The 13466-nt window shown below is 36.3% G+C and overlaps 1 protein-coding gene across 1 annotated transcript in view; it reads left to right on the top strand.

Moving 5' to 3' along the window:
- The window catches only part of CCAR1 (cell division cycle and apoptosis regulator 1), a gene marked incomplete at both ends in the record, with an annotated part of 50822 nt that overhangs the window by 16869 nt on the left and 20487 nt on the right, over nucleotides 1-13466 (top strand). Inside the window, 9 exons of the mRNA XM_084245454.1 lie at nucleotides 999-1113; nucleotides 1206-1398; nucleotides 5341-5470; nucleotides 5928-6089; nucleotides 9571-9796; nucleotides 10397-10510; nucleotides 11053-11219; nucleotides 11971-12181; nucleotides 12998-13081. Of these exons, the coding sequence (XP_084101580.1) occupies nucleotides 999-1113; nucleotides 1206-1398; nucleotides 5341-5470; nucleotides 5928-6089; nucleotides 9571-9796; nucleotides 10397-10510; nucleotides 11053-11219; nucleotides 11971-12181; nucleotides 12998-13081 (1402 nt within the window). The remainder of the gene's footprint in view (nucleotides 1-998; nucleotides 1114-1205; nucleotides 1399-5340; nucleotides 5471-5927; nucleotides 6090-9570; nucleotides 9797-10396; nucleotides 10511-11052; nucleotides 11220-11970; nucleotides 12182-12997; nucleotides 13082-13466) is intronic.

Genomic DNA, 13466 nt, shown 5'->3' with positions numbered 1-13466 from the left:
GTTACCGGTTTGTATTATATTTATACCTCTGACTTTTTTTAATGGGGAATGTGTCTGAAGTTAGCATTTGATCTTGGGACATACTGATTATGGTGAATACTTTATAAATGTTTTGTAGGAGTGAGTTGATATTTCTAGCAATATTCATAAACAGACTGGGATTAAAATAGTCAGGGCTTTTAAAATTTAATCTTCTGTGTGACATCTGATGACAGTATATACTAAATTTTTATTGACAATGCATGGGATTGAATCACGATCTGTAGTGGTTACAGGAAGTAGGAATTTCTTTAGCTATTTAATATTTTTTGAAGATTTATTTATTATTTTTATTTATTTATTGCATAGAATAATTGGGGTATAGGCCAGAGGTGCGGAGGTGAGAGGATTCACCAGAGACAGAGTGGGGAGCAGAACAGGCAGACTGATTGAAACACACTGCTGAGGGGAGCAGCGGGCAAGACAGGAGAGGTCTGCTGTGCCATGTGGGTAGCTCCCTGGCCGGCCAGGGATCAAACTTAAGCTGCAAAGATTGCAGATAGCTGCAGAGTACTGTGCTTAACCCCTTGCACCACCAGGGAGGCCCCCAAAACAAATCTTAATTCTTTTTTTTTTTTTAAATTTATTTATTTATATAAGCACTGGGTACAGTCAGAAGCGCGGGAGGGTAAGAGAATTCACCAGAGCCAGAGGGGAGAGCAGAGCAGGCAGACTGACGAAGAAATCCCCTGCTGAGGGGAGCAACGGGCGACAGGAGAGGTCTGCGTGCCATGTGAGACCCTCACTGGCGGCCAGGGATCGAACCGGCACTGCAGAGGCTGTGGGCAGCTTCGCAGCCCAGTGCTCAACCACTGCGCCACCAGGGGAGGCCCTGTATCTACTTTTTAAAGGGGCTACTTAGACTTCTGTTTTGGATATATTTAACTTTAAAATACTAAATATTTAAATCTTTTTTAGAGGCATCTTTTATTCATATTTGTCTTTTATTTATTTTGCAGTGCTGTAAAAGGGAAAACCCCTCAAGTGGGAGACAGAGTATTGGTTGAAGCTACATATAATCCCAATATGCCTTTTAAATGGAATGCACAAAGAATCCAAACGCTGCCAAATCAGGTATATAAATTACCGAATTTTGTAATACAGAAGCTTGGTTATTGAGTCTTCCAATTCACAAAGACTTTTTTCTTTATTCTCTTACTATTAAGAATCAGTCCCAAACCCAACCCTTACTGAAGACTCCTCCTGCAGTACTTCAGCCTATTGCACCGCAGACAACATTTGGTGTTCAGGCTCAACCCCAGCCACAGTCCCTGCTGCAGGCACAGATTTCAGCAGCTTCTATAACACCATTATTGCAGACTCAACCACAACCTTTATTACAGCAGCCACAGCAGAAAGGTATACGCATTAGAGCTTTGCTTTTTATGGTTCAGACTAATACCTAATTGTCTAGTTGTTAAAATAATGAAAGTGCACTTTTAATTACAAAGGTGTAGGGGCTTCCCGAGAACATGACAGCAAGCTTAAGTACCTTGCATAGACTGCTTCTAGTTCTATAGCTATATGGAAGTATGAAGCTATATGGAAGTGTGTGTGTTTTTTTAATGGCCTGTTGTGATAAAATAAATCCAGGAACTGGGAAATTCAGATATATGTTCTTTGTGAGCTTAAAATAAATACCAGAACTATTAATCCCCTGACTCATTACTAGTGTTTTATCTGTAATACTGGAAAGTGTTTATAAGACTTCTGTAGCCATACCAACATTTTATGTACATGTGAAATCTGGTAGTAGCACTTTAGATTACACTTGGAGCCCTCATGTATCAGATAAATGAGCCCTCTTAAATTTTTCTTTGCAAATTGATAGTTTGGAATGCTAGACATTTTCTTATTCAAACAGTGTCAGAAATAATAACCTGGACTTACGGAAGCCTTCTTAATGGTATTTTCAAAAGTATAATTGTGGCATTTTTACTTACAAATTATGATTTACTTATGACAAAATAATAAAACATTACAATGTAACAAGGTATTTCATAAGCGTCTCTATAATTACTACTTGGGTGATACAATGTTGCTAACATAACTTTTTCTTTCTTTTTTTTGTTATGTTTTGTTTTGTTTTGTTTTGTTTTGTTTTAATAGAGGCATGCTTTATTTATTTGTTTGCTGGTTTGTTTGTTTGTTTTGTTTATACATGCACTGGGTACAGTCAGAAGTGCGGGAGGGCGAGAGAATTCACCAGAGCCAGAGCGGGGAGCAGAGCAGGCAGAAGGACCGAAGTACACTGCTGAGGGGAGCAGCGGGTGGCAGGAGAGGTCTGCACGCCATGTGGGACCCTCCTCCGGTGGGCGGGGAGCAGCCTGGGATCGAACCGGCGCCGCAGAGGCCGCACGCAGTTTTGCAACCCAGCGCTCAACCGCTGCGCCACCGGGGAGGCCCACTTTTTCTTTTTTAAGTAGTTTTTTCCTTAATATAGGCATCCTAGTAATGCAGTTTGGCTCTGATTTTGAAATTTACATGATGTGTGATTCTTTTTTTTTTTCTTTTTTTTTTTTTTAAAGATTTATTTATTTATTTATACAAGCACTGGGTACAGTCAGAAGCACGGGAGGGTGAGAGAATTCACCAGAGCCAGAGCAGGGAGCAGAGCAGGCAGAAGGACCGAAGTACACTGCTGAGGGGAGTAGCGGGCGGCTGGAGAGGTCTGTGCGCCACGCAGGACCCTCCTCCGGTGGCTAGGGAGCAGCCAGGGATCGAACCTGCACTACAGAGGCTACAGGCAGCTTCGCAACCCAGCGCTCAACTGCTACGCCACCGGGGAGGCCCGATGTGTGATTCTTTTTATGTGATCTTTTATAATAGAATTTTTTCTGATGTTTTAAAATTTTTCATACTAATTATTCCATGCAACTATTTTTTTCATTTTCATAATTATATAAGATTCTATTGTTTGGATATTACATAATTTATCTGTTCTTTAGTAAATGTTTGAATTATTTCTTTTTTTTTTTAATGAGATTTATTTATTTATGCATACAAGAGCTGGGGTACAGGCCAGAGGTGTGGGGGGTGGTGAGAGGATTCACCAGAGACAGAGCAGGGAACAGAACAGGCAGATTAACTGAAATACACTGCAGGTCTTGAGTGTCAGGAGTGACTGAATACACTCCTGTCTTGCAGTGGGCAAGACAGGAGAGGCCTGCTGCACCATGTGGGTTGCTCCCTAGTCGGCTGGGGATCGAACTCCTGCTGCAGAGGCTGTGGATTGCTTCATAGTGTGGTGCTTAACCCTTTGCACCACCAGGGAGGCCCTGTTTGTATTATTTCTTGGCTGTGTTTTCTGAAATGCTATGAATGTTCTCATATACATGTCCAGGGGCAATGTGCACAAATTACTGTGAGAGTTTATCCTAAACTTTTTTTTTTTTTTTAAGATTTATTTATTTATATAAGCACTGGGTACAGTCAGAAGTGTGGGAGGGTGAGAGAATTCACCAGAGCCAGAGCAGGGAGCAGAACAGGCAGAGTGACAAAGTATACTGCTGAGGGGAGCAGAGGGCAGTAGGAGAGGTCTGCCTGCCATGTGGGACTCTTGCCCGGCGGCCTGGGATCGAACCAGCGCTGCAGAGGCTGCGGGCAGCTTTATAACCCAGCGCTCAACCCGCAGTGCCACCGGGGAGGCCCAGAGTTTGTCCTAAACTTAACTTACCTCGTTAATGCAAACTGTTTCCATACTACTTGGTTCTTCCATATAGATGATCTTTAGTTTTAAGATTTTTGATTATTTTCCTTAGAGATTTTATTTTCCATTTGTAAATTGGTACTTAAATAATCATTTTTCCCCTTACCTGCCTCAAGAGATACTGCTTCTGTTGAAGGACTCAGGAAAGTAGTTGTGTTTTGGGGTGGTGATGTGTTCCATGGGGGTGATTGACAGAAATAATGAAGGTATGGTAGAAAAGAAATGTTGTGGAATGAGGTTGATGTTAGTGGTGTTGGGTGTTAGCTAAGGTTCAGTTGCTAGAAAGGTAGGGAAATTTCCATGGGCCATTAATATTCTGTCAGTAATCAGTATCTATTCGTCTTAGTTGGAATAGTGTTATTTAACATAAGAAACATTGGTGAATTGGCTGGGTTTTTCTCCCTTCCCCAAGTTTATACTATGGAAAATTTCAACTGTATAAAAACATTTAAAGACTAGTGTAGCGATTATTTGTATACTCACAACCTTGAATAATTGTTAACATTTTACCATGTTTTTATCTGCATACATGTGTACAAATCTATACTTTATGCTTCATCATTTGAAGTAATTAGTAGACTTTGTGGCATTTCACTAAACTAATCTAATCACATCAAAGAAAAAGCAAGTAAACATCCTATTTATATTCAAATATCTCCCAACTATCTTACAAAGTCTTTTTTATCTTTTTTCTAATTGGTAAACCAATCAAGTTTCTTACACTATATGTTTCTTTATCCTAGAATAGTTTATCCTTTCTTTCTTTGATACTTTTTGAAGAAACTAGGCTAGTTGACTTGTTGGTTCTTTTGTCTTGATTCCTTGTTTTTTTACCTTTGGCAAGAACATTCTATACCTGTGCTTTTTGTAATTCATAATTATTTTATTTTTTTAAAGATTTATTTATTTATGCATACAAGAACTGGGGTACAGGCCAGATGTGTGGGGCAGGTGAGAGTATTCACGAGCGACAGAGTGGGGAACAGAACAGGCAGACTGACTGAAATACACTGCTGAGGGGAGCAACAGGCAAGACAGGGGAGGTCTGCCGCACCATGTGGGTAGCTCCCTGGCTGGGGATTGAACTCGTGCTGCAGTGGCTGGGGATCGCTTCATAGGTTTGTATCTTAACCTCTTGCGCCACCAGGGAGGCCCTGTAATTTGTAATGTATAATACTAGAAGGCACATGTTGTCAAGTTCTTCCTATATTATATTGTTCATGCTGAGTTTGATTACTTGGTCAAAGTAGTGGCCATAAATCTGTCCATAATAAGGGGTTCCTTTTTCTCTGTGCAAGTAATCTCTGGATTATTCTTACATCTTCTGAATATCTTGTAAAGCAGTTTAGTTTAATGTCTATAGACTAAAGGATTGGCAAACTGTAACTCTTGGATTTGGTTTATGGTCTGGTTTTGTATGGTACCCGAGCTAATAAAAACAAATTTTACATTTTTAAAGGGCTGCAGGGGAAAAAAAGTCTCTGCCTTTTCTGGGCCACAAAACTTTTAAAAAGTCAACTTTTCTATCTATAAAATTTAATTAGATAATACATTTGATTTAGTTTAAAACCTTATTTCTTTATCTTTTAAAGCTGGTTTATTGCAGCCTCCTGTCCGTATAGTTTCACAGCCACAACCAGCACGAAGGTTAGATCCACCATCCAGATTTTCAGGAAGGAATGACAGAGGGGATCAAGTGCCTAACAGAAAAGATGACCGAAGGTATGTTTTTAAAAGCAAGTTTTTGATGATGGTGATGACTGCACAATGTGAATATACTTAATTTACTAAACTGTATACCTAAAAATTATTAAAATGATAATTTTATGTCATGTATATTTTACCACAATTTTAAGTTATTTTTTTAAATGCATACTGTAGAATCTTGCTAGTATTAGTTATTATATTTATTTTATTAAAGAACTGGGAAAAACTGAATAGTAAAGACTATAAAATAACTTGTTTTGAGAGGTGGCTATATAGGGTAAACTAGGTCAGTTGTGTGGTAACGGATGGAATTAGACTTTGATGGTAAGCTTAATATGGTATATACAGATGTAGATTTATAATGATGCACATCAAAAACTAACAATGCAGTGCTACATCAATAAAATGTACAAAAAAACAGAACTTTGATAGAGACAGAAGTATTGGTAATTTCAGAAAATTTTGTTTTAAGTCGTGAAAGGGAGAGAGAAAGACGTAGATCCAGGGAAAGATCTCCTCAGAGAAAACGTTCCCGGGAGAGATCTCCTCGAAGAGAGAGAGAGCGATCACCTCGAAGAGTTCGAAGAGTTGTTCCACGTTACACAGTTCAGTTTTCAAAGTTTTCTTTAGATTGGTAAGTTCTTCCCCTCCCCCACCATTTTTTTTGATTACTAATTTTGTATTATTTGGTAGGATGTGTTAAATAGCGATATTTTTCTTGAAACTTGCATTTCCTAACAATTTAGTACTCATATAAGAGGGCAGAAATGCAATTTGAAGTAGCAGTTTAGCTCTTTGCAATGATGCTTTACTTTTGTAAAGTATATTGGCTACTGACAAAGTCAGCTCCTCTGTGATAAAGTTGTTCCTTAAAGTTAAAATCTTTCGAGATGTAGATTTATTTATATTTATTACATCATCCTTTATTTTTGTATATTGTATGATTTCCCATGAAATTCCCATCACCAATTCACCCATGCACCGTCACCATAATCCCTTGTGCTCTTCCCACCCCTGTCCTGATCCTTCTCCCTCCTCCTCCCCTACAGAATGTCTCAGGTCTATGGTTGCCTATTGATCTTGATTTTTACTTTATTATAGTTATTTTTTTCCTCTGATCCCTTATTTGGTTCCTTTCCATTTCTCCTGTAAGTGTAACCATCTGGTATTTTTCTTTTTCTTTCTGGCTTATTTTACTGAGCATAATCCCTTGCAGCTCTATCCATGTTTCTGTGAATTACATGAGTTTATCTTTTTCATTGCTGAGTAATATTCCATTTTATATATAAACCACATCTTCTTGATTCAGTCATCTGTTTTTGGGCATTTGGGTTGTTTCCTTAGCTTACCTATTGTAAATAGTGCTGCAATAACCAGGTGTCCTTTTGAATTAATGTTTTTGTGTCCTTTGGGTAGATACCTAGGAGTGGAATTGCTGGATCATATGGAAGCTCCATTTTTAGTAGTTTGTGGAACCTCTACACAGCTTTCCATAGTGGTTGGACCAGTTTGCATTCCCTCCAGTAGTGTAGGAGAGTTGTTTCTTTTTCTCCACATCAAGATGTAAATTTATTAAGTTCATGTATATTCTTTTGTATATGATGGAATAATAATAAAGCAGTGAACTGATTATTTAAAGTTAACTGGTAATGTAGTATAGAAATGTGACCTACATACACACAGACATATGATGTATGTGCTGTGTATATACATACAGAGTTTTCAGCCTTGGAATCAGAAGTTGGGCAAATTACCAAGAATTTCTGAGCTTTAACTGCCAAATGGAAATAATATATCAATTAGCAAAAATTTTGTGAGGTTAAATTAAATTCATTTATCTAAAGCACTTAAACCAGTGTGTGGCAGTTCAGTAATTAGTGGTGGTAGTGTGGGTTGTGATGGCCAGCTAGGCAAAGTTGCTAAGTAGTAGTTCATAAAAAGGTATATTGATAGATCAGTAATTTACTCTAAGAAAAAGGTGGCACTGGGATTGACAATTGTGTATTTGATACACTGTAGAAAAACAAACTTAGAGTAAAATAAGAGATCTAAACAATTAAAAGAGGTGTATAAAGTTGTTTACTATAGGAACAAATAACTGTACACAAATAACTGTAACAAATAACTGTCATTGTCCTTCGAGGGTAATGCTACGTTTCAACGAAGTATAATTAATATTCAGGGGCCTCCCTGGTGGCCTAGGAGTTAAGTCTCAGTGCTATCACCACTAAGGCCTGAGTTTGAGCCCCTACCAAGGAGCAGACCCATATATGGTGCAGCAGACCTCTGCTGTCTCACCTGCTCCCCTCAGCAGTGTAGTTCAGTAGATTCATCTGTTAGATTTCCCCACTCTGACTCTGGTGAATCCTCTCACTCCCTGCACCTCTGATCTATACCCCAGTTCTTCTACACAAAAATAAATAAAATAAAAAGCATTTAAAAAATAACATTCATAATATTGGCCTTTTAAGAGATAAAGTTTCTATATATTCAGTTCTAGATTTTATTAAATCTATTGAATGTTCCAAAAATCTAGCTTGGTGACTTTACTTAATTGTTCTGTAGTTGGTATTCATTTACTCTCACGGGGAAATCAGCAAGTACTCTTTATACTAGCTTTCTTGTTAACCCTTTTTATTTTGGTATTAAATAGTTAGTTTACACATTTCAGATAAATTGATTGGAACCAAAACTATTCCTGCCCCACATACGTTAAATAGAGCAGTTCTCCTTTTAACTCATCTGTTTCCGATGTAGAAAGCTATTCTAGGAAGAGTTGACGCATAGGATATAAATTGAACAGCTGTCTTTCTCCTTCAAAGTAAAATCTTCAGTTTCACTGCACCATTTTGAACTGAATTCCCAGAACATCAAATGATCCTTATTACAAATAAAAATTATTTTAAATGTCCATACCTCTTCTGTGGTTGTGGAAATCAAGATTTTCTGATGGTAATAAGTGTGATAGACTCTATGTCAAGAAATGATTTACTTATACTTCTTTTGCCTTATAGATTTCATTCCTCCTATGCAGTGTAAAATATATGACAAAAAAAATTCTGGTGATGGGGCACTAGAGAGCTATAACAAATATATCCTGTTTGCAGCACTTCTTTTAAAAACAAAAACAACTCAAATACCTCTTTCCTATTTTGACAGCAGAATCTTAGCAAATATAATTATATCAGCAACCATAACTGACAGGTTTTATCACCCTATTGTCTTAATTTTAGACATCAAATGAAAAGACATTCCTACAAATACATTAGTCCACATTTCGTACCTTTGTTTTTAGTTGTCTTTTACAGACAGTGTAGTTATCTTTCCATCTTATGGGTTGTTTTTTTCCCACTTTTCATTTTGTTTTCAACAGAAATATTTTGACTTTTTACCAGATTGACTTACCTTTAAATTCCTCTCCTTTAAAAGCTCTGCTTTTTTCTTAGGAAAAAGGAAATCGTCCTTTAAAAAATTCAGTATGCCAGACTTAAAAGGCAAGAAAGTTTTCCCCTCTTTACATAGTAAACAATCAGGTATGGATCTTAAACATTAACTTAGAGAGGTATGGATATAATATATGGATAATCAAAAAAAATTTGGATTTTGCTTTCACATGGATTTGTATATTCAATTCTGAATATAAATATGCTTGCTATCTTCCTGTTGAATAAAAGTTGTATTTTTTCCTACACTGAATAAACCTGATTGAGGCACACTCATACTTGTTTACTACCACTCTTATCTATGTCTATGTTTATTCTATATGAATCATAATTTTCTCAAAAATGCACAGTCTCAACTGAGCAGAGCTGCTTTTGTTTACATCTTCTCTGAAGCTTGGGTTGAAGTTATTTCAAAGGGCCTTCTCTAATGAATTGTAAGCTACACACAAAAAAGAAATAAAGGTAACACTTAAATACCAGTTATTCATTCAGATCTCTTAGTAAACAAACTTAAAAATATTTTCACATACCTCTGTAAAACTGTAGCTCAATTTTAGTACCTTTTCAGCTGACTTTTAACTCTGTCAGATTATATAGCTTCAGAATTGAGTGAATCTTTGCATAATCTTTGGTGTTAAGGCTGCTTATTCACTACTTATGTCTGTTTTTCAGTCCTAGTTGTGACATGATGGAACTAAGGCGTCGTTATCAGAATTTATATATACCTAGTGACTTTTTTGATGCTCAGTTTACGTGGGTGGATGCTTTCCCTTTGTCAAGACCATTTCAGCTGGGAAATTACTGCAATTTCTATGTAATGCACAGAGAAGTAGAGTCCTTAGAAAAAAATATGGCCATTCTTGATCCACCAGATGCTGACCACTTATACAGTGCAAAGGTTTGTATTCCATTGTGATATACAGCTAAAATTCCTGAACGTTTATTCCTATTTAGAGTGTATATGGAGTCAATCTTTAGAACGTGGTTATTATGTTTAAGACCAGAATACCCATGTCTTCCTCTTGTTTGTCTAATTCTGTTTTGGTTATTTAAGTAATTTAATTTAATCTTCTTTTGCTTTATCCTCTTAAAATATAGATTTATGGCTAATGTTTTAGCATTTTAATTTCATAAAAATGTGAAGACAAAGTTTATTTTATTGAGCATTTTGGAATGTTCTATGACCTCCAGTGGTCCCAGATAAAATGTAATGTGAGTGAATGCACTATATGTTGGGTTTTAGGGTAACAGTCAGTATATTTCTCATGATCAGTAGTTTTCTGTTATTTCAAAACATTGATTTAAAGAAAGCATCCCTTGAAAAGATAAAACTATATAATTATAATGTATCTAATACCATTTCTGCTGTAACATTTTACTTTCCATTTTTTTAAAAAATTATTGGTTATCTAATATATGTAAGGATAATTAGTAGTGCTTCTCATTTTTTTACATTACTTTAGACTTTTGACAGGATTGAATTATTTGACTATAATAGGTAATGCTGATGGCTAGCCCTAGTATGGAAGATTTGTATCATAAGTCATGTGCTCTTGCTGAAGACCCACAAGAACTTCGAGATGGATTTCAACATCCTGCTAGACTTGTAAAGGTAAAATTAAACATTTATTTTAACTTCAGGTATATATTTACTTAGTTCTAACTGTATATAGTAGATGTAATTAAAAATGGCACCCCTTTAGTCTAGTTGAGTAGTAATTTTAGTATTAAAGTACTCAAAATTTAATGATGTAGATGTTTTCTCATTGCAGATTTTACCTGTAATGTCTTATTTGTATATTACTAGTTCAACTTCATTTTGATGTTTTATATTTGCAGCATAGTAAAATCTTAATGGTAATGGATTTTGTGTATCTTTGGATGATGTTAAAGTTTGAATTATAGCTTATTTCTTTAAAAGAACTCTTTATCTGAAGAAATATTTTAGAAGGATGAGTTATGATGTGTAAATCCTATTCCATTGCTGAAATGCAGTGTGGAACACGATGAACTGAACTCTTCCTTGACTGTGACAGATACAAGAGGTAGTAAAAACTGATAATTGGAAAGGTTTGTACCTTTCCTTTTCAAGTACTTTATTTGTAATTTGACATGCTGCATAATATATGTAAATGATTCTTGGTTTTGAATTAGTTTTTAGTGGGCATGAAAGGCAAAGATGAAGCCATGGCCATTGGAGGCCACTGGTCTCCTTCGCTGGATGGACCAAACCCAGAAAAAGACCCTTCTGTGTTGATTAAGACTGCTATTCGTTGTTGTAAGGCTCTGACAGGCATTGATCTAAGTGTATGCACACAATGGTAAGTACCAATTCATTTCTTGATTGGAAATGTTTTTCTAATAGTTTATGTAGATACTCCTGTTGTTCAGTTTCCCCTTGCTCTGCCTTCCCTCTCCAACCCTCCTTATTTTAGCGACCATGATTATGTAAGTAATCTCAAAGGAAAATCCCCATTTGTAGCGAAAGTCTATTGGTGCCAAAGTTGTTTGGGGGGGAAAGGATTAAGAACTAATCAAAATAAATTGAATATTTAAATGTTTCATTATGCTGTACTTTGGAAGTTGGATGTATGTTGAAAATACTTTTCATTTCATGCATAGCTGGAGAAGATCGTCAAGAGAGAACTTCATTTCATTATAATTCTTTTGTTGTAATATGATGTAGCTGCTGATTATTTTTGTTCAGCCATATTTTCTCTTGAGGCTTATTTGTCTTGTGTATTTTAGCATATTTCTTGTGACTTAATTGAGAATATTCTTTTTTAGCGCATGAAATCTGAACAGCTATCCAGCTTCTTCAGGTATTCTCTAAAATATGGGTAGCTCTGTAATCGAACTTGAAAATGCCTTGGGAAACTATTCTTCTTTTAACCATAAAATATTGTACAAATGTACCAAAAGAGGAACTATGGCTTCGATAATTTTTTTTTCTTTAGACCAACCTCAAGTTCTTGCAGCAAAATTTCTTTACTTGATGTGCTACAAGTGAACTAGGGTCTTTAAAATGTATTTTAGAATTTTTTTTCCAACATGCTTCTTCCCTTGCAACAGGTACCGTTTTGCAGAGATTCGCTACCATCGCCCTGAGGAGACCCACAAGGGGCGTACAGTTCCAGCTCATGTGGAGACAGTGGTTTTATTTTTCCCGGATGTTTGGCATTGCCTTCCCACCCGCTCAGAGTGGGAAACCCTCTCCCGAGGATACAAGCAGCAGCTGGTCGAGAAGCTTCAGGGTGAACGCAAGGAGGCTGATGGAGAACAGGCACTGAACGCTAATCCCTTTTTCTATTTCCGCTTCTCACAGGCACAGGAACACAGGCACAAATGCACACCACACACTACATAATAAACACACATGGAGGAACATAACTGGTAACAGCGACTGGTAATCCAGCTTTCAGCAGTATAGTTGTATGTCTTTTCTCTTAAAAAAAAATAAACTGTCTTATTATGCTAACTTTAAGAGCGCTGAGACCTCAAAGGAAAATAAGTTGTGCTTAAATTGCACAGAATTTTGTTTTTATCATAGGTCTAGTTGCTGGAATCTGGGACCAGTTGTTGAGCAAGATTCAGTATTAAGCCATTTTGAACATTTTGCCATTTTCTAAAATTTAAAAAAATTTTCTCTTTCACGGTCATCAGTTCTAGTCATGGATATTTGAAATTGGACAACCACAAGTCTGAGAGATTTGAAATTTCAGGCTATGTGGCATCGTCTTTGGTACATTTGAAAGGTCTGACTAAATCAGTCTTAACTTTGGGTGGCTTGAAAATTGGGGCAAGATCACACACTGTGTGGTTAGTGGAGACCGGCAGTGTTTGTGCATCCCTGATATCCTTTGTGTTATAATTTATCACCCTTTTGTGTTTCACAGATCTGGCTTTGATTGGCTGATGAGTGTCTTTGTGATCAGTTAAAAGTGGTAGAATGTATGTACGTGGACTTACCTAAATAATAACTTTAGGAGAAGACAATCTGAAACATTTGTGACCTTGCACAGATCAGCAACAGACTTTTAAAAATAAATGACTTTTATATTAAAGTTTCATAATACTAATTATGTTCTTTGTATATCAGGATGAAGAAGAGAAGGATGATGGTGAAGCTAAAGAAATTTCCACTCCTACCCATTGGTCTAAACTTGATCCAAAGACAATGAAGGTAATTTTAAAAGTGGTTGTATTTCATTTGAAACCTCTGATTAGGAATAGTGAGTATGACTTTTCAGATAAAAATCATTAAAAATTATTTTTATATAATTTATATAAATATTATGAATTGTATTTCTTTGTCTATAAACACTATGCAAAAGGTAAATTTATAAATCAGTTCAGTTTGTTGAATGCATTGTGTGTGAGCCCCACAGTATCCTGCTTTATGAATTAACCAAGAAGGCAGAATTTAAGTAACTTAAAAAAGGGGAAGAAATACAGGATAAGATTTTAAAGTAAAAGATACATTGCTGTATCTCTGAACTGGGGAAGAAACATAATTTAAGAAGCTCTTGAAAATCTCTGTCTAACCTATACTAATTTATTTTTTTCCC

Source organism: Talpa europaea (genome assembly GCF_964194135.1).
Source record: "Talpa europaea genome assembly, chromosome: 10".
In the NCBI taxonomy this organism is placed as follows: Eukaryota; Metazoa; Chordata; class Mammalia; order Eulipotyphla; family Talpidae; genus Talpa; species Talpa europaea.
The sequence above is the reverse complement of the archived record's forward strand: the minus strand, read 5'-3'. Positions and strand labels throughout refer to the sequence as shown.